General features: G+C 43.1%; 11 protein-coding genes across 11 annotated transcripts; 2 read left to right on the plus strand and 9 right to left on the minus strand.

The window, feature by feature from the left end:
* Nucleotides 1–122: 122 nt before the first annotated feature.
* Nucleotides 123–1,101, plus strand: PHB1 (prohibitin subunit PHB1). Its single transcript, XM_020215544.1, has one exon. The coding sequence runs from the start codon at nt 165–167 to the stop codon at nt 1,008–1,010; it is 846 nt and encodes a 281-aa protein (XP_020069258.1). The 5' UTR covers nt 123–164; the 3' UTR covers nt 1,011–1,101.
* Nucleotides 1,083–2,445, minus strand: CYBJADRAFT_168881 (RTA1 domain-containing protein). The gene has a single exon (XM_020215545.1). The coding sequence runs from the start codon at nt 2,369–2,371 to the stop codon at nt 1,130–1,132; it is 1,242 nt and encodes a 413-aa protein (XP_020069259.1). The 5' UTR covers nt 2,372–2,445; the 3' UTR covers nt 1,083–1,129.
* Nucleotides 2,446–4,482: 2,037 nt separating this feature from the next.
* On the minus strand, nt 4,483–5,034 carry CYBJADRAFT_168882 (uncharacterized protein). The gene has a single exon (XM_020215546.1). It carries the CDS (start codon nt 4,881–4,883, stop codon nt 4,728–4,730), a length of 156 nt encoding a protein of 51 aa, XP_020069260.1. The 5' UTR covers nt 4,884–5,034; the 3' UTR covers nt 4,483–4,727.
* A 39-nt stretch (nt 5,035–5,073) lies between these two features.
* CYBJADRAFT_168883 (RTA1 domain-containing protein) lies at nt 5,074–6,389 on the minus strand. Its single transcript, XM_020215547.1, has one exon. It carries the CDS (start codon nt 6,262–6,264, stop codon nt 5,326–5,328), a length of 939 nt encoding a protein of 312 aa, XP_020069261.1. The 5' UTR covers nt 6,265–6,389; the 3' UTR covers nt 5,074–5,325.
* Nucleotides 6,390–10,316: 3,927 nt separating this feature from the next.
* On the minus strand, nt 10,317–11,066 carry CYBJADRAFT_168888 (uncharacterized protein). The gene has a single exon (XM_020215548.1). It carries the CDS (start codon nt 10,978–10,980, stop codon nt 10,774–10,776), a length of 207 nt encoding a protein of 68 aa, XP_020069262.1. The 5' UTR covers nt 10,981–11,066; the 3' UTR covers nt 10,317–10,773.
* A 666-nt stretch (nt 11,067–11,732) lies between these two features.
* CYBJADRAFT_168889 (MCT family MFS transporter) lies at nt 11,733–13,331 on the minus strand. Its single transcript, XM_020215549.1, has one exon. It carries the CDS (start codon nt 13,229–13,231, stop codon nt 11,756–11,758), a length of 1,476 nt encoding a protein of 491 aa, XP_020069263.1. The 5' UTR covers nt 13,232–13,331; the 3' UTR covers nt 11,733–11,755.
* Nucleotides 13,332–15,152: 1,821 nt separating this feature from the next.
* On the minus strand, nt 15,153–15,943 carry CYBJADRAFT_191396 (uncharacterized protein; the record flags this gene model as incomplete). Its single annotated transcript, XM_020217400.1, has 1 exon — nt 15,153–15,943. One exon carries the CDS (start codon nt 15,941–15,943, stop codon nt 15,161–15,163), a length of 783 nt encoding a protein of 260 aa, XP_020069264.1. The 3' UTR covers nt 15,153–15,160.
* A 497-nt stretch (nt 15,944–16,440) lies between these two features.
* CYBJADRAFT_130198 (Zn(II)2Cys6 transcription factor) lies at nt 16,441–18,291 on the plus strand (the record flags this gene model as incomplete). Its single annotated transcript, XM_020212902.1, has 1 exon — nt 16,441–18,291. The coding sequence occupies one exon, from the start codon at nt 16,441–16,443 to the stop codon at nt 18,289–18,291; it is 1,851 nt and encodes a 616-aa protein (XP_020069265.1).
* A 44-nt stretch (nt 18,292–18,335) lies between these two features.
* Nucleotides 18,336–19,355, minus strand: CYBJADRAFT_163798 (ketopantoate reductase family protein; the record flags this gene model as incomplete). Its single annotated transcript, XM_020213801.1, has 1 exon — nt 18,336–19,355. One exon carries the CDS (start codon nt 19,353–19,355, stop codon nt 18,336–18,338), a length of 1,020 nt encoding a protein of 339 aa, XP_020069266.1.
* An 817-nt stretch (nt 19,356–20,172) lies between these two features.
* CYBJADRAFT_120045 (NAD(P)/FAD-dependent oxidoreductase) lies at nt 20,173–21,513 on the minus strand (the record flags this gene model as incomplete). Its single annotated transcript, XM_020212307.1, has 1 exon — nt 20,173–21,513. A coding segment is annotated over one exon (1,341 nt), but the record flags the coding sequence as incomplete, so codon positions are not given.
* Nucleotides 21,514–22,407: 894 nt separating this feature from the next.
* On the minus strand, nt 22,408–24,116 carry CYBJADRAFT_168892 (MFS transporter; the record flags this gene model as incomplete). The annotated part of the gene is made up of 1 exon (XM_020215550.1): nt 22,408–24,116. Exon 1 carries the CDS (start codon nt 23,905–23,907, stop codon nt 22,408–22,410), a length of 1,500 nt encoding a protein of 499 aa, XP_020069268.1. The 5' UTR covers nt 23,908–24,116.
* Nucleotides 24,117–24,229: the final 113 nt, after the last annotated feature.

Consider the following 24,229-nt stretch of genomic DNA (forward strand, 5'->3'; position numbering starts at 1 on the left):
GACACCAGTGTGTGTGCCCCCTATCACACCCGCACACCCGCAACTTCGTCTTGTTTCGGTGTTTGGTTTCGCGATGTTTTTTCCCTCCTTCTTTTGGAGCTCGTTGCCACTTTCAGCCATAACCCCCTCTTCGATACAAAGAGACAAGTCACAACCGGTAAATCATGTCCAAAGCTGCTGAATTCATCTCCAAGATTGCCATCCCAGCAGGTATTGCGATCTCTGCTGCCCAATATGCGATGTACGATGTGAAGGGAGGCTCACGTGCCGTGATCTTTGACAGAATCAACGGTGTTCAACAGCAAGTTGTTGGTGAAGGAACACACTTCCTCGTGCCATGGTTGCAGAAGGCTGTTGTGTTTGACGTACGTACAAGACCAAGAAACATTTCCTCCAATACTGGTACGAAGGACTTGCAGATGGTGTCATTGACGTTGAGAGTTTTGCACAGACCTGATGTTCCAAAGTTGCCAACCATCTATCAGAACCTGGGTCTCGATTACGACGAAAGAGTGTTGCCATCCATCGGTAACGAGGTGTTGAAGTCCATTGTTGCTCAATTCGACGCTGCTGAATTGATCACACAGAGAGAGGTTGTGAGCGCCAGAATCAGACAGGAGCTATCCGAGAGAGCCAAGGAGTTTAACATCAAGCTGGAGGATGTCTCCATTACCCATATGACATTTGGTAACGAATTCACAAAGGCTGTTGAGCAGAAGCAAATTGCCCAACAAGATGCGGAAAGAGCCAAGTTCGTGGTGGAAAAGGCCGAGCAAGAGAGACAGGCCAGTGTTATCAGAGCTGAAGGTGAGGCAGAGGCTGCTGAATTCATCTCCAAGGCACTGGACAAGGCTGGTGATGGTTTACTGTTGATTAGAAGAATTGAAGCATCCAAGGAAATCGCACAGACCTTGGCAAACTCCAGTAATATCACATATCTGCCTTCGAATGGTTCTGGTGCAGACCAAAGCTCCAATCCAAACTCTTTGCTCTTGAACTTGGGCCGTTAAGTTGAGCTTGTATTTATATTCCATTGTACATAGATTTCACGATTATACTTGATACAGAGCACTATTCAAAGAAAGCCAACGTTGATTGATGCGTAGAATATTATACAAGGTCTGGACTCCTATGCGGCAAATGGGTTACTGAAACGGTAATGCGAGCGAGAAGGTGAGCTGTTCGACTCTTGAAGGTCATCTCTGTTTATCTCAACTTCGTTCGATACCTCTTTCAGTGAGCTGAGATCATAGCCAGCTTCCTTCTTGATCATCTTCGAATATGCCCTTGTTCCCTCCACAGGAATAGAACCTTTACCCAGGACGAATCCTGGATGGAATGGAACGAACATCACACACGTTAGAGCCATCATCAGCGCATCAAGAATCATAAAGTAAACCTCGTGAACAATCAAAAAGCCCGTCCAACCCTCTGCAAGCTCGATAACTCTATAGATAGAACGGACGTAGACAAAGATGACACCCAGGAATATAATAACAGGGAAGTACTTGAAGATCTTACGTTCACGAACATGTGCGTACTTAGGCTCGAACTCCATGTCATAGTAGCCCTTTCTCATGTACCTGATCTTCCAGATGAAGTCCAGGAAGAAGTACAGGAAGATAGACATGGAAAACACTTGGAATGCCAAACCACCAACCATAATGTGCGTACCAGTATCAGCAGATTCGTACTGAGTCAACGACACTGCTGCAATACCACCACCGGCCGCTTGGATGACCAGAGATATCACGTCACAAGTGACAAAGATATACGTGTACCATAACGGCTTCAGTAGCGCGTACTGTTTCCCGTATATCTGGATGAGTTGTCCCAGCAGATAGTAAATACCGGCCATGATGAAACAAGGTGCAATGGTCAAGCAAATGATCTGTATAAGGAACGGGTTCAGCTCTTGCGGATCCGTACTTGACAGCGTACGACCAATGTAACCAAGCATCTCAAGGAAAGTACCGCAGAAGTAGGAGATACCAAACCACCAGGTTCTGAACCACGCACCGAGAAGTATCTGCGAGCCCATGAATATTCCCATCACAATGGCCATCGCCATGTTACCACCATTGGACGGCGTCATGCCGTACAAGTTATCAGCCAAGTAGTACGAGCTCAGCATGGACTCCGCAGCAGAAGCAGCTGCCGTTGCTGATTCCACCACTGAGCTGGCCGTGGCAGTCGCAGCCAACTCCTCATTGAGCGCAAGAGCTAAAGAAGCTGATATGTAGTCTATGGATCTTGACTGCGCTATGAACGGCACCTTGTCAGTGATGGTGGCGATCTTAGACGTTGCACTGATAAGATCGGACTGTAACGATGTGATCAGAGGGAGGAAGTTTGTCGTTGTTGATGTCATTGTATCTATGTCCCACACTCTACTACCGGGTATCGAGGATGTCAGCTGTTAGTTGTGTCTCTGAAAAGTGAGAAACAGTGGGTCCAGGGAACAATTTATAGAGAACCCTCAAGGCACCAAAAGCAAGAATAGCAAAGATCTTCGATGGCGAAGGGAAAAGAAAAGAATACCTGCAAAGCGAATATGTAGGAAGGAAACACCATAGTTTGCTAGTAAAATTTGATCAATTTCTTTTGAAAGCTCTGCGAATTCCCGAGCTGTGGACCGTTACTGGTATCGGCCTGCACAGTTGACGCACGGACCAGCTGCGGAATTAAAAACCCGCTGGGCGAATTGAGGTATTGGCCCGAGCACTGGAGCAGCTGTGCACTTAATCACTTGCCCACTTCTAGGGGAGATCACACAAGGGACAAAGGCTATGGTGGACTCGGCCGACAAGTCGCCAGTGTCTCTAGTAGGGGAACAATGACGGGATTTCCCTTAAGTTGAGGTTATATAAAGCGAGGAGATGGTAAAAGCCCGTCGTATTATTTAGGATATCAATGAAGCTGGTTGTTTTAGTCTGGTTTGGCTTACACTGATGGTTGTTTCGAAGCTATTGATAGCATGTTAGAAAACCGATGATGTTTCGGGCGTAACGATCGCTGTTTAGGACCATTTTTGACTGAAGTAAACACAGCCTTGGGTGCCCAGGAGATGAATGTATGCGTCGATTTTGGACGGTGGCCAGTGGCAGTGTGTGCTACAAATCGTAAGTAGACGGCCGTTGTGGTGTGCCAACCGTGGGATGTGCGGCGTACTTCGAGACCATCAATGGCTGCGTGGGACTTAACTACAGATCAAGTACACAGAGCACCGGATGCTCTGGAGGTTTATGCTACTCCAATCGTCACGTCTAGCCTACGGTGGGAAGTCCAAACAGCAAACCTCAATGGAAAGCAAAGCTATTATAGGGAGAGAGAGAGAGAGAGAGAGAGAGCAGAGTATACTGCATAATTGGACACCTGGCGTTATAACCAGTCTACAACGTGCATGCGTCTGTCCTCTTCTGTGATGTGCACAATCTAAGCTGTGTTTTTGTTTGATCGGAACAGTTATAGCGCAATCCATCTGAAATACCTGTACTTTTATGGACGTTGTTGATACATATGGTATAAATTACATACATCGGAAGCAGTGGTGGTTGTTTTCTCTGTGGGCGAGGAGCAGAACGTGATCACGTGGATTCTCTATATGCTTCTCCGTTCTGGTGGGAGAACGGCCCTGAAGTCATTTGATCTACAGAGCACTCAAGGAAACGCTTATAGATCCCCAACAGATTTCTTCTCTTTCTATCAGGACATGGCACATAGCCCCCTTCGGGCCAACCACCCTTAACAAACGTACTTCTTTCGATTGTGGTTTCTATTCCTATGTTTAGTTGTGTGGCTCGTGGTTCATCATGTACAGCCCGGCTTCGGATCAACGCTCAAAAAGTTCCGAGGCTTGAGCGCTGTCTGGGTACCACCCACACTTATCCAGATCTCCAAGGAATATCACTCCCCCAGTGGGTTTGACATTATTACTGATCATATACGTGTATGCAACTTAAAGTGAGTCTCATATAGGTCTGCGAGTTTCTTGAAAGTCCGCTTGAAAATAGATTTATGAGCTAAATCGAAAAACGATTCTATGAGAGTGACACTTACTACCATCAGGTCGTTACATACCAGTTGTCGATTCAATGCACTTTTATTTGTTGTTTCAGAGCAGCTGCAAGTGCCACGTTAGGCACAGATTTCAGGTCTGGATCTTGAATATTAACATCCAGTAATGTCTACATCGAATAGATGAACTATTTGAGACCCCCCCCACTACATATTTCCGATCTATATCAGCTTCAGTTAATATTCTGGCCTTCACATTCACACAGTTGTGATATTCGACCTTCGCATTAGTACACCGGAATTATCGCTGATTTACACTTATTGTATACTGTCAGACTAAACAGTTGTCATCTCTTTTCACACCCGAAAAGAACACATCACACGAATTCTCAGAATTCGGGTGTCCTCTCCTTTGGTTTAAAAGGGAAAACCTTTGACCACTATATTTCCTTCCCTTTGACTCCTAAAGAGGACCGATCTTCTCTTATATTTTCTATACTATACTGTTTTAAGAGTCATCTTATTGTCATTATATCAAGTTAGACTGGCACACCCCGAGCTAAGTAACGTACTACACAAGATCCCATTGGTAGTATAAGACATATTGTGATATCAGTATAATTGGAAGATTACGAGTTGAACCTCGAAGAGCACTCAGTAGGTGTCTTAACACGCTGTTAATAAATTATCAGTATTGGACGGGTTCTGCCTTACATTGCGTCTGGCCTATTATTAGTTCTGAATAATTCTTGGATGTTCCAGGACAGACTCATGTATCTCCAGCACTTGCCACACCTATCATATACACACCATAAACCCGAAGAACTCAAGTCACATATTGTACAAATTGAGGGGTCGTCCTTCATATTCAGACCCTACTTCTTACAGTTCATCTCAGCATATCGTAAGGTCCGGACAGCAATAGAAGGCAAGGTCAGTTGAAGTATTCAACACTTAATATGCACGTATGTGCTCATATGTCTATCTGCTCCTCACTGCTTCGGATTTGTCAACTTTTGTAATAGATCTCTTGGTGTTAGTAAGGAACCCTGCAATGTGCAGTTATTATTTGTCGTTAGTTTGCCCGGGTAATTATATGGGCTATTCCTAAATGCACATCAATGTATCATGATAAGTGCCTACTAGGGGGCGGGGCGGAGTCAAACAAATGATGAATTGCTCTATTATGCAGTATTCCCGTGAATGTCAAACAATCACAATGATGCTGGATCCTCTAAAGTCTTCAAGTATATTATATATCTCACGCTGATTTCCAGTGGGCGAGATTCAAGTGAGTTGTATGATGATTCAGTACTTGTTCAGTTCGTATTGACTGTTATCGTCCTTTCCAGATTGAGGAACACATTGGCCTGCACCATAATCAACATAGTCGTTACTGTTTGTTCTTGAGCGGGCCTTAGCGATGACAACTTTACCAATAACATAGCCAGGGTGGAAGATTGTTAATAGCCAAATTGCAACGTTCATCATCAGCGCATCCAGGACCAAGAAATAACCTTCTTTACTTTGAAGATTACCGCTTCTTGGTTCGATAAACTCTGCCAATCTATACACAGAACGAACATAAATAAATAAGACAGATGCAATGATGACCACTGGGTACCAGCGGAATACTAGTCTCTTTCGTAGTGTCTCGTACTTTGGATTGTAATCCAAACAAAAATGATCAGATTTCAGGAAGCGAATTCTGTGCAAAAAGACACCCACTAAGAATAGAAATATAGTCATGAGAAGAACTTGACACGCCAAACCAGTGATGATAAGAGCCTGGCCTGTATTATAACTTGCACCATCTGAACCAGCCATCAAACCACCACCAGCACCTTGGAGGAAAAGAGAAAGGACGTCACCAATAACGAAGGCATACGAGCACAGGCGTGCACTGATCAAGGAGTATTTTCTTCCGTATACCACAATCATCTGGGCTAGAAGGTAATAGATACCAGCCATGATGAAAACTGGTGCAAAGACTAAAGTTGTAGCCTGGCAGACGTAAATGGACATATTCGTTACATTGTTGTGACTCACCAATCGAGCAATATAGCCAATCAATTCACATATTATACCGAGAATGAAACATACACTGAACCAGTACGATGTGCGGAAGTAAAACATCTGAACGATGTGTGCAATCAGAGCTAAACCCATAACAGCTGTAAACAGGGCATTCCACACGAGTGATGGGTTATAGACATAAAAGTGGTACGCTGTATCTGCGTCCGACATATCTGATATATTTATGGTTCCCTCAATAAACCAAGACTCAACAATCAAGGTTCGCTTGATTTATTCAGAGATATATGAATATCTCTGTCGTAAGTCTTGACTGAAACGTTTGAGATATCACAAAGTATTTATACAGCCAAACTTTTCGAGAAGGTGGAGATGTATTATTCACGGAGGAGGAAGGGTGACTGAGTTTTTCCTCCCTGGGCAGATCTCACTGAGGGTACTGCTGCGTCTTCAGCACATTAATGTGCATATGAATTGGTGGAGTAATGTCTAACATCAAATACCACTGGCTGTGCTACAGTTTCAGTTGCTTTATGGGCTGTGTAGTACCTCGAAAATTCCAATTTCTTTCTGTCCCAGTCATGAGTGCGAAAATGCTTACTCGTAGACGTTTTGGCAGTACTTAACAAGGCTGCGCAGAGAAATAAGGTCTTGACTCTAGCTTTGACCACACGAGGACAGGAGTCTTGTCTGATATATTAATGGCAAATCAACACCATTACAAAATATTGAGAAGTTCATTCAAAAAGCACTTAGTAGAAGATCATTCTCTTCATAAACTTTCAAGTGATGCACCGCTGCACTTGGCAACATATTGACCACCAGCGGACTTTTCTTTTGAATTCGGAGGCCAACAGATACTCACATTGGTAAAGACAGCGTCCGCACAGCCAAGCGCAAGATATAAGTAGTGGTGATTAGCTATACTTGAACATCGAGATTTATTTACGTTAACGCCTGATCAAGAACTTGAAACCTAAATAGCAACCTTTTCACAACTGGAGGAGCATATGTTGAAAACACCCCAACAATACCAGTCTACCATATCACCGATGGCTCTTCTTCGTAGCACCATGAAATAGATGACCCTTCTCAATGTGTTGTTTATGAAAATTTTCACGCGCCGCCTTTGCACGCTGCCCTGTGAATCAAGAGCGGCGCGTGAAATCTCTACAGAATTGTGCGCCTGATTCTAAATTCAAAAGGGCCTGCATAACGCAGGCTATAGCCATAGAGAGAAGGAGGTTTCCATTCCAACACTCTCACTGGTAGTTTTACCTCTTCAGAATGGATCTCTAATTATATTGTTCATTTTGATACACATGTATAAACGATTGTTTCATTATCGGTTCATGTGTTAGCTTGAACTGCAGCCTTGTGGTCTGGTATATCAGGTCTGGTTTCGACGGACTTTTCCGGTAGGCACGTATATTAATAATCCGGGCATCATCAAATGTTTTGACAACAGCTCAACATTTGATTATAGAATTGTGGCGAAGTGCATACATTGCTTCAGGAAGCATATTCAGCAGCTTGGAAATAACTACATGTTCATCTATAAGATTTGCAATGTATCTGTGAAATCTTTCTGTACCCTGTATAACCATATGATATTCGCATATATGGTGGGCGAAGCTTTAGCCGGTTAAATGGTTACGTCAACAGTGCCCAAAAGGCAGCAACATCTTAACTTTCGGCTTATGGGAACACTCCAATTAATTAGTATATTATTAGATGGGGTGGGGTGAGATGCTGCAATCAAGACAACACAGGAAAGCTGTTTAATGTAATACTGCCGACGTAAGAACGTGGACTTTATTAATATTGTTCTTTCGTAAACACAAGTGGTTGAATCTACAAGAGTTTTGAAATTTTGCGTTGTTACAATCCCAGAGATGATTTCAATGACAGAGAAGTAAAACGCAAATTAAACCACAATCCAAGGTATGCTTAGATCCTGGAAATGAGATTTTTAATAGCAACGTATACTTCTCTTCATCAAAGCTTTTCTTTCTCCAATTTGGTCATCATCCATGGATTATACTTTAACTATCACTTATTGGCTTCAGTTATCAAAACCGCCAAGTACAACAGTTCCTTTGCACTGTTTGGAATGACTTTTGACTATTACATTCATATGTTGTGAAATGGGGTTTACTTGTCTTATAGTCATAACTAAGCATTTCCTAATGACCATAATGATACCACTTTAGCCCTGAATATTAGGAGTTCGCCAACGTTGCTATATTCTTCTTCTGTTAAAGTGCGGTGTTACCAAATATACTGGGTAAGAACCAAAATGTTGCGCTCTATTCACATTAAAAACAAGATGCTCACATGACAAGAGGCCAAGAGCTACAAATACCTCTGGAGTTGAGTTAAATATCGATTCATATATGGTTGCCCCTCAGAAACATGGGTCTTATCAAATGCAAAACAGGAACTGGATGTTAGGTGATACACTATGGATACTTGAACAGATCCTTGTGAAATGAGTAATCATCTGGTCTATCTGAGAGCTTCAGTAAAGCATCCAACTTATGTACTGTGCTAATGGACCATTGTGGACAGCCCATAGGATTCGCCGCCAAACACTCAGTGATGGATTCAGTTGAACACAGCTATCAATTCCGAATCATTCATCAAAAGTACAGACTCTATCCATTGAACAATACAAATGATTTAAACAAGTTGGTTATACACAGGGAGACATGGCTTGGAATTTGTACCCATGCTTCGCTTTGGTAAACCTCTCATACAACCCCCATATCCTACTGGCCTTCCTCCAAGCTACTTTTCAGATAATAGCACTGATATTTTGTCATAGTGGAAGGTTAAAGAGTGCAAATGAATCTACTTTACATTTGAATGAAGTTCTGTCTAGTCTTCCTTTTCGAATGGCAAGTCTTAAGAAAGAGCTTGAAGTCTTTAATAGACTATGGGCAGAAGACAGCACGAATATACCAACGTATATCTCGGTGAATTCTTAAAGTTCTGCTTAAAAAGAATAGAACCGGAGAAAGTTCTCTGAACTAATGAGGATACACCGACAAATACTCTGGTTCCTGAGAAAGTATCGATTTTGTATGAAATATGCTCTTAATTTCGGAAATACCCGAATTGTTATAACTCAGGAACTATGAACAGCATGATAGGGCTGTCTATACATCCTCCTGCTGGCATCATGTTGTATAAATCAACTGAAATTGGCCCAGTTCTCAAGCCATTGTATTACTGTGACATTCTAGTATAGAAAGTATAGTCTATGTAACCATTGTTTCATTACTCAATTGTTGCTTTAAGGTATACGAACGGCTAATAGAAACAAGAAGGATCTTCAGTGGGTTTATGTGTGCATACCATCTTGTTCCTGTTTCTTTTTCGTTTTTTCACTGCTTTTGTGTTCTTTGTGTTCTTTTTTCTTTTTTGTGCGAAAATTTGCGAAAAACCGTCCAAAAAGGGATGATCTTCCAAAATAACGCTGTCAAAATATTCCAGCAACGTCATTGGTTCAAAAGAAAGTGACACCTTTCTGAGACTTCATTCACTCAAATCCTTTATCTGGTACATCCTACAGCTTTACCTTTCCTACCTTGATTCGTTCCACTAATAGACTCAAATTCAAGAGCTAGTTTCATTGTATGTGCTTGAAGCATGACTGAATATCTGTTGAATATCTTCTCTGAACGGCATCATGATGCACTGTACGTTAATGACTGTAACGGTAAAAGGGAATCGAAATAAGCAAAACGAGAAGATTCTCTGAGATAAACCATAGAGTCACTATATGAGATGAGGTCCACGGGAGTTGCCTTAGAGACAAACAAGCCGATACCAAATTTCAAGTTAGCAGCGAAACTTGGAAAATCTACAAGTCGATGAAACTATCGCAGACTTTCGGTCAAATACCCCATACATACAATCTGTAAAACGCTCTTTTATTAGATCCGGTTCACAATTGCTAAGAGAATACAGATACATCCATCACACTTGTGAATTATTTCGATGCTACAGCGCTTTTTGGTGTTCCATCACTTGATCAGACTTGAATGAGGGAATGGCCGTGAATCTTTTAGGTAAACCTCGGTATCCGTATCCTTAAAGCCTCTGCTTATGTATTTTTCTACAGTTATGACTAAAGCCGGATGAATAGGGAAATAGGGAAATCTGGAAATGTTGTTCCGGAATTTGTAATCGAAATAAGTTAAGATAAGGCTGAGAGTTTCAAACCTAACAAGTACTACACCAGCGGCCCTTGAGGACAGAGTCCAGATACCAGCAGACTATATTATAGAGATATATACAATACGTCAATGGGTCAATTAAATGAAAAAAGTGGCATCATGAATGAAAAAAGCCCTATGTATTAGAAAAAATTAATTTCTTATCCAAGTTAATCACCATGGTTCAATTTGAGGTTATTGCGTGTGCGCCGTCAGTACAATTTTTCTGCCGGTGCAATCGGCTTCTCCAGCCTCACAATGAAAACAAATTATACCATGATCACCCAATCCATGGCTGGCCAAAGGATTATCAATTGACCCGAACTATTCGTTGCCTAAGAAATAAACAAATTAGTCAGAAAGTAAAATAAATTAGTGGTTTTGTAGTCGTTGTAAAGTCATTAAAAGTCATTTGTCACATTTGTCACAGAGCACCCAGTATACGCACAAAAACTTCAGGCAGATGTGACAATGGGGTAAAAAAAAAGGCACAATGCCATTACAACAAGGGAATGTCGTGACGTCTCTTGGAGATGATGGAGCGGTGAGATGAATAGTAAATCACAAGGACTGTTAGGAATATGTAGAAGAACAGGCTCAGATCTTGACGACTCCCATGAGCTGAAGCGCTAGCGTGGGCGCTAGTTGCACTGGCAACTTCGTGAGCTTTGACTGCAAGCACTTGCTGAATCTGTGAATGTGACATCTTAGTGTTTATGAATATGAAAATGAGTTTGTCTTGTTAGTAGAGAGTGTCTCCCCTTTGGAAGGTAAAGATACAGGAGATTCACTTGAAAGAAAACTTTTGAAGCTCTCAACTGGGAGCCCCTAAGATTTTATATCTTCCACTAGTGCTTACACTTCATTATGTGAGTGGTTTTTTTTTTACTTTCCGTCTTGCATCTTAGCCCTGAGTTCGTTCCGTGCTCCGTAGACATTGCTTCTTACCAAGAGAGTGCTTGCATATATTTTGTAGACGCAGGGAATTTTTTGTCTGCTTTTTCCTCGAACTGGGTGCTTTATTGGCGCAACCACTAAACCACAATGACTGTAATGCTCCGATGATGTATATTTCATCAGTCGTTAAGCCATTGAGACAGTTGGTGGTCTTTTTGATAAGAGTGGCTCAAATTGTTCACAGTTGGCTAGTGGACTTATTTACAAACTCTAATTTTTTTTCGGATTGAAGAATGGTCCTAAATGGGTGGACCAGTTTTCTCGCTCTTGCCCAAAACAGCCAAGACGCTGAGTGGTGATCACCGACCGGGTTCAACGGGACATAAAAATAAGTGCGCCCAAATTTGCAGCAAGTTGTGCGACAAAAAATGCGCAAAAGAAAATACACAGACGAAGACAAATTACGCAAAATTGAATGCGAGATTTTTGCGAAACTTTTGCGAAACTTTTGCGAAACAGTCCGCCATTTCCACCACCAGCGCTTCGATGAGCTTACTACTGGCGACATGAGTGAAGCTAATTCATTAATACTTTGTAAATATTTTACCACGTACTCTAATACATTTGGCTAAAAAGTAAATTAATCCGGAGCCAAAGATTGTCAATGCGGAATGGATAACCATGTTTCTATAACCAATTTCTGATCCATCTCCAATGATTGCTCCAGAGATTGGAATGGCGATCAAGACACCAAATGCAACGATGAAGTACATTGTACCGTAACGTCTTCCAAAATCCTCAGTCTTTGAAATCTGTGCACAACAGACAGGTAGCAACGGGAACACTGACCCTGTCATAAAACCCCAAAGCACTGAGAATACAAAGAGTGCAGATTTTCTATCTCCAAACGGTATTAGTGTTGTCACTGCAACAATACTAGAACAGATGGTAGTCACAATGATGATATTGAATCTTCCAACAACATCGCTCATGTATCCACTGATCCAACGTCCCGGAATACCTCCTATGTGTGTTACTGAGAGCAGCAAATAGGCTGTTGATAATGAATAACCATGTGCACGTGCAAAGGAAGCTTGATAAGTACCCATTATAAGCACACCACACTCGGCAAAGGTACACGCAAGGCAAACAAAGAGGAAGTCGAGCTGTTTCAGACCTTTTAGGTCGAATGCTGTGATGTATGATAAAATATTTTGCCATGTTCCACACTCTGCTGTCTTTCTTGGTAATCTCTCTTCCATGAGAATAATGGCAACGATGTAACAAAAGCCTAGGATGAAGGCAAAGATTCTAATAGCCCATGCATAACTCACCTCTTCAAAAAGCTTACGCATCATAATAGGGAATACTATACCACCAACACTTCCACCTGTACTTGCGATGGAGCACATGAACCCTCTGCGTTTGTGGAAATACTGTGCCACGACACCAAGACAAGGAGGGCCAGTGAAACCACTACCAATACCAACAAGGATGGAAAATGACAACACTAACTGCCAAATTTCTGTACAGTTTCCCAAGCACATCATTCCGACAAAGGTACAAATACCACCGATTATGAGAGGACGACGAGCCCCGTTCCTGTCAAAATAGGTACCTGATATAATCGACGTTAAGAAACTGATGAATCCGAAAATCGAAAACACCCATGCAACTGAAGACGATGGGACATCTGACAGTTGATGTTCACTGACATATGTCTCAATGATACCATAAGTGTTCAACAACCCAAATGCCGCAATTAATCCCATAAATGAACCGAAGACCACCGTATATGCCTTTAAGCCACCTTCTGGGAATTCAAGGTCGTTATCCATACCCAGCATATCACCACGGGTATCTTGCACATTGTTACCAATGGTGGAATTGGAAGAGATACTTCTTAGCTCATCCTCGACCTCTTCACCTTCGGTCTTCTTTGTGACACGCGAATGAACCCTTGAAGTTGGTTCTTCATAGATAATGTCTTCAAAGTACGAGGTTTGTTCTGGTTGACATACTGTACGTGAAGTATCAAGAGGTGTTTCAGTCTGGTTCATAGAATTGTTCTGCTTTGTCTTGTCTCTCTCTTGTGTCAACGATATAGATACCTCGATACCACTATCCAGCTAGCCTTTTAAACTCACTCCAGCGATGAACGAGACGGTCTCACATGATGACTGATTCCTTCTTTCCTCCCCTAAATCATCCCAGGGCCCTTAAAGGAAAACTTTTCATCCAAGGCGAGCCCACGGGATTCGATTCCCGCCCCTGCAAGATGTGCCGTTTGTCGCTTGAATCTGCATAATAATCAACAATATTGATGAGGTTTTCGCCCAAACTGCCCAGCTGGAAACTGTGGAAATACACGGATTTTTGACACGAAACGGGAAAAAGTGACTGAATTACACGCAATTGCACGCGAGTTTGGGATGAGACTTCCTGGGGAGGCCCGCCTGATAGCACGAAACACCCAGTCGAGTACTGTGAGTCATTGGCCACTTAACTTTTTAGCTCTCATTTCCTCAATTGTTGTGGCACTACAATGTCCACACCGCACAGGCTGTGTTATCTGTTGAGAGTCATAGGAGGTATATGTGTGACATGAGCTCGTATACGTAAGGCCAAATATGGTAATGTTAACAGCCATCTGAAACAGTAGTTTGCATAGACAGCCGGGGCTTTTAGCACACTCTGACACATGTCACGCTAGTATCTGTAACTTTGGGAGATTCCCTCAGCTCGACAAGAGATACATAGGCAGTTATCAGAATCATAATAGAGCTCTTAAGCCTGCACCTCACGAGAAACGAAAAGATAGGAAATTACCTCTGTTCCAAAAGTCGTTAAGATATAGTGCGGAATGTGATACTCGCTCTCCAAAAAGTTGTTGCGATTGAGGAGAGTGACCCTGAGAAAAGCACGGCTTTCCTCCTCATTGTTAATGAGTTCAGGCCCTGAATCTCAATTGGAAAGGTCAAGGTGATGGTGTCAGATCTCGATGATCATATTGGTCATCTAGCTCCAGAAAACAGGACAAACATTGATAGTCATATGTGTGATTCAACGCAATAAAGCACCATTCTGGAGGTACCAATAGTGAATATGATACACGTAAGGTAGATCTGTACCGGTGTTCTCTCATGTCAGATATTCATGGTACGGGATTCCTTACGTAGTTGACGTTAATCTGATCTGAATAAGCTGTAAAATTGTACAACATAAGACAGCATAATCACGGTATAAAATGGCGTTGGCAGAAAAGTAAGAGTAAAGACATTCAAAAGTTTAGGTGAATACGAGCGGTATGTACAGTTAACTGCTACACTGTTAGTCTATAGATCAATAGCTGCTCTCAGGGACATCACTCATTTGCCCTCTGAAGAACATCTCCAAATGAGTGATATAAGCCTCTTCTTGTTTAAACAGTGTACAGAAAACCCACTAAGTCCACCCTTTGATGTACAACATAAGTTGAAGGAATACGCAAGATTGGATGATGTGCAATTCTACTGGTAACATTTTAGTAGTTATACACGTATTTTATATCCATGAATATCAGCTTACTTGACGGAATAACAACTGTAATCGCTGTGCTCTCTTCTATCTTGAGCATTGTCTGCTATTTTGAAACATGCTTCTCACCAATTGGTCTCACAAATGTAGTTCACTAATGGATTACAATGTCACAGGTTAGAGAATAACGTGGAAGAAAACCTTTTGCTCGTTCCTTTGTAATTGAGTGTCTTCACTGACTGTTATGCCCATATATTGCCTCAAGCACTGAGCACTCAGCACGAATATCGATCTTTCCAGTAATATTGTATATCTTGAGCAAACCCTTCCATCTTAACATTAATCAACCAAATCCAGACATATTCGGCTACTAACTCATTAATAACAGCATAAAGTGATAGAACAATATTCAGAATATCACATCCTAGAATTAAACACCACAACACATGTGTTCTGTAACACACTCTCCATCATCATCCTTTTTCCTTTGCACTTCTTTCTCTTACACGAAGGCCCTCTTGTTTGTGCTCATCATCCATAAACACACTTTGAAGTAATCCAGAATAAAAATGATTGATCATGGTTACCACGTCATATACAGGCTTCCCAGTGGACATTTGTATCGCTTTTGACGTTGGGGGCATCTGGGTACATTCAAGAACAAAAGCAGATATTGTCTTGTCCTGTCTCAACGCATCACGAGCTAACTCAACCATTTCTTTCTCCAATTCCTCGGCCACATAAGGCCCACCATCAATAATGATACTTTTCAGGTGACCATCATCTCTACAGCCAAATACCTTGATCCTCCTTCTCTGCTCCTCATGCAGACGAATACCAGAGAAGTGGAGGTCACCCAGGTTCTTGCTATCGAAGGTCAGCACAGCAATAGTACCCTTAGATATATTGAGAACCATTGGTATCTGAAGAAGAGAACTTGTGGCCACGGGGATAGGACTCTCCTCATTAATTCTCTGCTGAATCTGTGCAAGGAATCCACACGAGGTGATAACACCGATAGCACCTCTCTTGTACAGTTCCTTACACGCATCGACAAAGTTCCCGAGGAGGGCCTCATTGAATGCACCGCCAAACACAACGTTACGCACGGTACCATCTCTGACAGTCTCGTACAGCAGGGGGAATTCGAACGTCAACGGGTTCAAAGGGTCGCCCGGTGGTCTGTGGATATCATCTGTATAGTCCAAGCACAGGGCTCCAAGAGGAGGAAGATCCTTGGTTTCAATTGGCGACATTTGGAATGGTTTGAGCCCACCACATGTTCTTCGGGCGCAATTGGCTGAATCAGCCAGTTTTTATATGGCGATGCAATGGGTATCAAACAGCCCAAATAGCACACGCATGACACCCTTTAATGGCTAAAAACGGCAATACGTTCAACAGTGCAAGACAGACTCTCAAGGTTCCAGATAGCATTGAACCAGGCCATGAAACACAGAGGAGGCTGTGGGCTGTGTGCGGAAAGAAGCGACCTCTGTGCGGAAAGAAGCGACCTCTGTGCGGAAAGAAGCGACCGGAGATCGCAGCGTAAAAGACCGTGCGTCAGCGTCTCACGAGAGATAAGTGATAAGGAGAATTGCTCGGATATTCAAGTCATAGGGAGGGCCAATTGGCAACAATTGGAGATCCAGAACAAGTGTACTTTAATAGCGATAAGTGTGGTTTTCCTTGGAGTCCACCTCTTTCTTGTACAACGGTGTGGTGGCATTTTCTGATAGCCAACAAACAAGAGATGTCTCGTCAGGAGCCCCATGGGTCCCAGGGATCACAGATCACCTTCAAGGTGGCGAAGGAGAAGGCCAACCCAAAGGTCACTCACAACCAAGGTGCTTGTACATGGTGCAAGTCCAAAAGGAGAAAGTGTGATGGGAAGTACCCGGTGTGCTCCTTATGTGAAAACGCTGGTGTGGAGTGCACAATTAAGGATGCCACCACTGGGAGGGTCATTCCTCGAAACTACATCGAACAACTTGAGAAGAAAGTGGCAGAGCTGCAGAGGAGTGCTGGCACTCCAACCAAGAACAATTCAACGGAAGCACCGAGAAGAAGGGATCTTGAGATGGAGGTTGGTTACATTACTCTGGGGGCTGGGAGTGAGAGTGTTGGATACATTGGTGATTCTAGTGCTTACTCAATCGCCAGAGCCATCACTTCAACAATTGATTACTACAGCAATCCTGCAAAGAACAGCTCCACACCAGAGGATATACAGAGGGAGCTGGACCAGATCCCGTTCGTGAAGCCATCCTTGGGTATGGCTTACAACTACCTCAGTGCCTATTACGACAATGTTCAGACCCAATACCCTTTCATGGACTGGCAAACAGTCACCAGATGGTTTAGTGAAGTGATGCAAGAGGATTCCTCTGAACCTGCTCCCCTATTCTTCATTTACATGATTTGTGCCATTGGCTCTCAGATCTACAATACAAACACTGCAAAGCTGTACACAAGAATGTACTACAACAAGTCGCTGGAGAGCATAGGATACTTACTGGAAACCACAACATTGGAAACGGTCCAGGTATACCTGATGCTTTCGGTGTTTTCTCAGAAGATGCCTGATGCATCCTCTATCTGGCAAACAACTGGGCTGGCCATAAGAACATCAGTAATTCTAGGCTTGCACAGAGAACCATATAGGAAGAATAAAGAGGATAAAAGTCAGCTGAGATACTGGATTTTCTGGTCTGCTTATGGACTGGAGAGGATTAACGGATGTGTTCTTGGTCGCCCTTTTTGCATATCTGATATCGATATTGATGTATCATTGCCAGAACCCCCTGAGCCAACAGTTGCAATGCATGTTATCAAGATTAGAAGAATTCAGTCTCACATCTGCTCGTTCATATATCGACCAGTACGTCTAATCAACTCTGACGAAGATGTTGACACCACCAGACGGGACATTGTTCTAGAATTGAATGAATGGATGTCCACTTTCCCCCATAAACAGCATTCAAGTTCGATGTTCGAGACAGAGTATTGGCGTGAGATCACGTACCACAACTCCATGCTGCTACTACTGAGACCAGTTGTTTTAGAAGTGGCACAGATGAAGGGCAGAGTTAATGATAACAAATTGGAATGGTTCAAAGCTTTCACACACTCGGCCTCAAGTATCTGTCACAACTACAAGGGCCTCCACTCCAGAGGAAAACTCGTCTACACGTGGCTTGGTATGCACTGCGTGTTTGTCTCTGGACTGTCATTCTTATACTGTGCGTGGATTGACGCTACAAACTGCTTGAAGCTACTTGATAACAATCCAGTGCTGTACGATACAATCAATGCAAGCTCCTCCATCTTGCACGTGTTTGCAGAACGTTTCACTACTGCTGTTGTGTTCAGGGATACGTTCGATAGGGTTGTACGCTGTGTGATGAGTCTCATTAATAAAAACAGTCCACAGATGGTATCGATGAGCTCTACTGGCATTAAAGAATATCTTGGGTATCAGCTAACCACACAACCAAACCCCGAACTCGAAATGCATGAGCTATGGGACTTTCTTGATACTACTGGTGATAAGTTCCTGAAGGATATATTTAACGATATGGAGGGCGAACTCAAGTATATTTAGTACATGTATAGTGTTTTCAAGTCCACCAATTATACACTGATTCATTACTTAAAGGTCTTCTCATTCGCAGGTCTCACGTTAGGAATCTTGATGAGTCCTGCCTTCTCCTTTAAGCTATACTGCACAACTTTTAACAGCTCATACAATAGGCTCAGAACAGGTGTCTCAACATTCAACTCTTTCGCAACGGTGAGAAGATTCCCCAAGATGACCTCTAGCTCAATTGGGTTTCCCTTTTCAACATCGACCAACATGCTGGGCTTGAACCAATCACCGTCATCGCTGTGAACAACGAGGTTGACAACGTCTTCTGGGAGATCGATACCATCAGCTTTTGCAACCTTGAGAACTTCTTTCATTGCAGGAATACTGATGGCCTCCAGACCTCCCGACAGGAGAAGTCTTCCAGTGTCTACCCGAGTCAGTGCTGCCACAGTATTCAAGGTAGCGTTGTAGACCAGCTTTCTATAACGATACCACTTGGCACTCTCAAAATAGATGATGTCGTTCTTCGGGTGTGACAGCAGCTCAACAAGCTCCTTAGCTTGGGCGATTTGAGTATCAATAGGTAAGCTGTCATTAGGGAAATACGAAACCAAGCACTTGTTCTTCTGGGTTTGAGTTATAACTCCATTGGTGTTGTGTGATCCAATATGAGATACCCCACTAATACAGCAGTTCTCAGGGTACTTCTGGATCACTGGTCTACCAATATCAAATCCATTCTGCATAAGGACAACAGTCGTCTTTCCCTCTGTAACAACAGGCTCAATGAGATCCTCAACCTTTGTAATATCTGGCAGGTTTTTGGTGGAGACAACGACAAAGTCGTAAGACTCCTTCCTGGCTTCTTCAACAGAAGCATAAATTCTGTCAGGTTTCCAGCCAGCAACATCACCATGAGCACAGCTGTGTATATTGTAACCTGATGCTGACACTGTCGAGTAATCACGACGCACGACTATGGAGACGGTGCACTTCTCCACCAGAGAGAGCTCATAGGCCACAATTGCTCCAACACCACCAGTGCCGATAACGAGGACGTTTGGCTTGGAGACCGTCATTCTTTAGATTCAACTGATACTGTGATATTTTTCACTATGTGTTCAAGCTCTCAAAAGACAAAGACTCGAACACTTTTCCGGGGCCATTGGGTCTGTTTTATAACATATCTGATCCTTAAACCACACTGCTCAAGTGTAAATCCCCAGTTTCGAGATAAAGTCCTCGGAGTTGTGTCTCGAAGAGGAAGGATATGTCCGTTCGCACGTCTCCAATGCACTTTCGAGATGAAAGCCGCAGGCAAATTGCGACTTGTCACTGGGAGGGAAGTTTCCACCTGCAGCCGTTATCTGATTTCTCCAGCATCCTTGAAGTAGTGGAAAGAGCTCTCTTATCGGTCAGTGATTAGCAATTGTGGGCTTCTGGTGGATCATTTCACCGTATTGGTCGGGTTTGAAGTCTGGATTCCGGATAATAATGATAGGACACTGGCTTAACATCGTGGTCTCATGTAGACGACTGAAGCCACACGCAAGACCTGGTAGATCAAAACAGCCGATTTGTGTCTCATTGAAACCACGTGAACCCTCTAAATGTATTGGCTTCCACTCACTGGAGTTTCTACAACGAAAAGTAACAACTCCACATAAGCATATATTCTGTTCTAAGGACATATATCACGGCATAACATGTTATACAGTTTTACTGGTGATCAACGGTACAACGAGTACCTCATACCTCCCTACAAGCCATTGCCTTTCAAAGCAGTCTCTCTGTTACCATCTGTGGCTGGCTCAAGCAGTGCTCAAACTCCTTTGAGTCCTTACAAAGTATATGAGGGCACAACATGTCAAGTTTATAACAGTTGCCAATTCACAACTTCCAGTCTCTAGGAGAGGCCATTTTCATGTTCTGTAGTGCCCTTGGGTCATCCAATCCAAGATTGATTTCATTAAGTTGCTCTCTTTCCCGAGACCAGCTGAAAAGATCTGTAAGGAACGGATCTGCCTTTCTTTCGATGAGACCTTTTATGAGATCACCAAGAGAGCCAAACATCATGAAGGCATGTCCTGAATCACCACATCCAACAAAGAGTGTACCATTGAACCCAGGACAGTAGTCGATCAGGAAATCATTATCAGTGGTGTCAGAGTACCAGGCCATACGTGTTTTGGTGATGGACTTTATATCTGGGAAAAACTTCTTCAGCAGGTGTTTGATTCTTAACAGGCCAAACAGAGGAATATTGGACTCGGGACTCTTTGTAAACTGTGTCTTTGTAACTGAGTTTATACCAGCCTGAGGATTAACCCACTTCATGCCACGGTACCCGACTTTCATGTAGCCATCACTGTTCACTGGGAAGCCATACAAACCACCCATGAAACCATCACGAACTTTATATGTCCAGGCAGGGAAAGACTTCTGATGGTATTTTTCCAGAAGTACTGGATCAGTGATCTTACAAAGAACAACGGTACCACCAGTGGCTTCAACCTTAGCACCAGCTTGTGGAACCAGCTCAACAGTCCACGCACCACAAAACACTGCAACGAAATCAGCGGAATGCATTTCTCCGTTAGAGAAGATTCCCTTGCACCTTCCTTCATTCATAACAAGCTTCTCAACAGGCTCACCTAGATGGCAATGGAGCTTTCCCTTACCGATATCAAGACACAATTTAAGGACGTAACGACACATCTTTTCCGCAATTATTGTTCCTCCAGTTGTATCAAGAACACCTTGCAGATTGTACTTTTCATTCATTCCAAATGGATCGACACTTCTTGGACTTAACCCAAACATGCTGGCTTTCTCGATGGCCTTTGGATCACGCACATCAATGGCCTCGTCTCCCATATTGGCCAGTGTGAGCTTCTCAAACTCAGGAAGCTCAGCCAGGTCGGTCAGATGAACGTTACCACTGTTGATATAAACTGGATCGCCGTCTTCCCATCTTGTAGCAGCTATATCTTCATTCCATTTGACGAAAACGTCACGACTCTTCATGGACATCTCTTGGTACCATGTCTTTTCACCGTAGGATGCTCTGAAGATCTTGTTCATGTCAGAAGACGCAGAGTCACAACCTTTGAAGAAGGAATACTCCTGCGTAAGGTAGTTGTTCTTGTCAAACAGATGGATGTTGGTGTATCCATCTTTCAAAAGAGATAACGTTGTTGAGAGACCGTAGACACCGGCACCGATGATGATAACCTTGTCAGACTTCTGTGGGGGCATAGCAGACAGCTTTTTACTGGTTAAGATGAATAGCAATGTTTAATTTCTCCCCACAATTCAGGTGACAAAAAGAATTGCCGGGTCTTATAAGGAGCCATTGCACATTCGCTGATAGACGATTTTCACATGCTTATCAAATCACATTATCTGACCGTTTTTTCTTCTTTCAACATCGTTAGTTGGCTATTGGGGAAGTTTCCGCTCTAAGTACACTTGAAGGGAAATGCATGATAATGCGCCTTAGAAGAAAAGAAAGATTGAGCCGGAGTTTTGGTGGGCTGGTGGGCCGACTGATCCCCCTGAGCAGCTTCCCTTATCCCCAATGGGAAAGATCTGTCCTTTGAGAATCATCATACAGTGTGAAGGTATTTTCACTCTGTTACTGTTGCATATGTCCTTAGTGACTTTTAATATGCAATTTATACGAATATACTAATGGAGATCGGACAATTATTACTTTATGGGCTGTGAGGTTCGACAGTTCAGTGCAGTGGATCGTGATGGCCCCAAGTTGCGTGGTACGAAATCTCCAGCTCTAAGGGACCTAAAAGAAATTGCTGTTACCTAGAGATGGTATAGATGAGCAGTATTAGATACTTATGAGCACAACAATGAGTTGCTGTATAACAATCACGATATAATTGCATAAACTAATAACTAATCAACAGATCCATGTGGTGGGCCAGTGACTGAGAACCAGGCATCTATCCATCCTGTATGGTGAATCTGTAGCACGGTTCAATCTGAAGGATATATTATTGATACGATATAGCTAGAAACTCAATCATGAAATCAACTGATAATATATGCACATGGAATTTGGATAATCAAATACACAACCACACTTGCTCCAATCGATATATGGATCCTTGTTTAATAGGAGCCAACGTATGTATTCTTAGTCCTAATAACAGCACCGTACTTGTAGAATACAAATGGGATAGGAATCATACCTAAGGCAACAAACCCCAGTATGGACCCTCCCCACTGAACACCCATATTCACAAACAGCTGCTTAGCAAACAGTGGGAACGCTGCTGCAAATATTGATCTCAGAAACGTGTTCGAAGCAATGGCACTCGCAGAGTACTTGGTGTAGGTATCCACCAAGTAGTTCAAACAGCCTTGAAAGATTGTTATGAAGCCCAAACCAATCAAATAGATTCCGATACACGGAACTATCCAGTGAATACTCTTGCTCGCTGTCCAGGAACACAACAAGATCCCGGCTGGCATGAGCCATCCGACCCCCATCAACAACGGAAATCTTTCCTCTGGAATAACAATACCACCGTTATCTCTAACCTTCCTGGCGTACACCTTAGAGTACATCATGTTGATAATGCATCCACTGAAAGTGCCACAGAACAGTGCCATGTTTGGAAGGACACCAGTGGTCTTAGTCCATCCTCTAGCCAGATAGAACACTTCAGGCAACGTCGTAATGAACAGATAGAAAAGCCCAAAGACGTAGGAGGAGAAGAGAACAACAACAAATACAATTGGATTGACCAGCATTTCAAAGGGCCTCACAAGATGGCTACGCACAAGTTGCTTGAACTCAAGTCTCCACGTATCATGTAGACAGTGAATGCTGTAACGTGCACTTTCTAACCTCAACTGTCTTGCCATCTTCTTCAGAACAATCGGAGGGTATGTCTCTTGGAGAAGGACTTCACATGTTACAAACAGTGTCAAATTGAGCAGGCCGCTGAAATACTCTGGAATTCTCCATGCTCCCATGTCAGACTCTGGTCTGCTATACATGAGAAGAGAGGCCACAACAGGTCCACAGGAAGGACCGAGAGAGACAAACATTGCGTATAACGCAAAGTATTTCCCTCGAATGCTTGGATCTGGGTAAATATCAGCAAGTACACCTCCTGCAGAGACAATTGGTGCTCCACTGAAGAACCCTGATAGAAGCCTATACACCAGTAAGGAGGGGACGTTGTACGCCGTAGCACAGGCAAAGGCGAAGACAGAACTGAGCAAGAATGGGGCCAAAACTCCGATTTTACGTCCATAGACCTCGCTTATTGGGGCAAATATCATTGGGCCGAACGCAATACCAAGAATATAGAGTGAAGATGACAGCACGGCAACTTCATGAGACGTACCATAGACTTGGTTCAACAGCTCTTGGAACCTCTTAGGAGACAGTGACGTGGAGTTGAACTGGGCGCAAAAGGTAACGAGGCCATACAGACAAGTGTGTAGCAGCTTCCTCTTGTCTGGCCAGTTTCCTGGCTTCAGTTCAGACTCATCGTCGAAATCAATCAAACCATCCTCCCCGAAAACAAAGTGCTTGAGCTCATAGCAGGTAACTGATGTTTCAGTGACCTCTGAAGGGCTCTTTGATGATAACCCCATAAGATGAATTGATCGAGCGTGAACTAACAGGCGTATTGCTCTTCTGCCTTTGATCCTCAGTGTCTACTCTTGCTGCGAAGAGTCAATGACTTGCAATTTATTGAGAGTAGTGCATTGTACAAAGCACAAGGAAAGCCAACAAACAAATCCATTCATTTCACATGGCTTCGTCCATACTGGGAATACAACCTCCATATCTTGAAATCTCTATTGCCTTATCCTTATCATTCATTGCTTCGAAAACTCAAGCCAATCCTCCCCGAGAACTTCCCTCATCGTCAGTCAGCCCTGTCCCGCCATCGGAAGTTTCCCATTACCGCTT

This window comes from Cyberlindnera jadinii (assembly GCF_001661405.1).
Source record: "Cyberlindnera jadinii NRRL Y-1542 unplaced genomic scaffold CYBJAscaffold_12, whole genome shotgun sequence".
In the NCBI taxonomy this organism is placed as follows: Eukaryota; Fungi; Ascomycota; class Saccharomycetes; order Phaffomycetales; family Wickerhamomycetaceae; genus Williopsis; species Williopsis jadinii.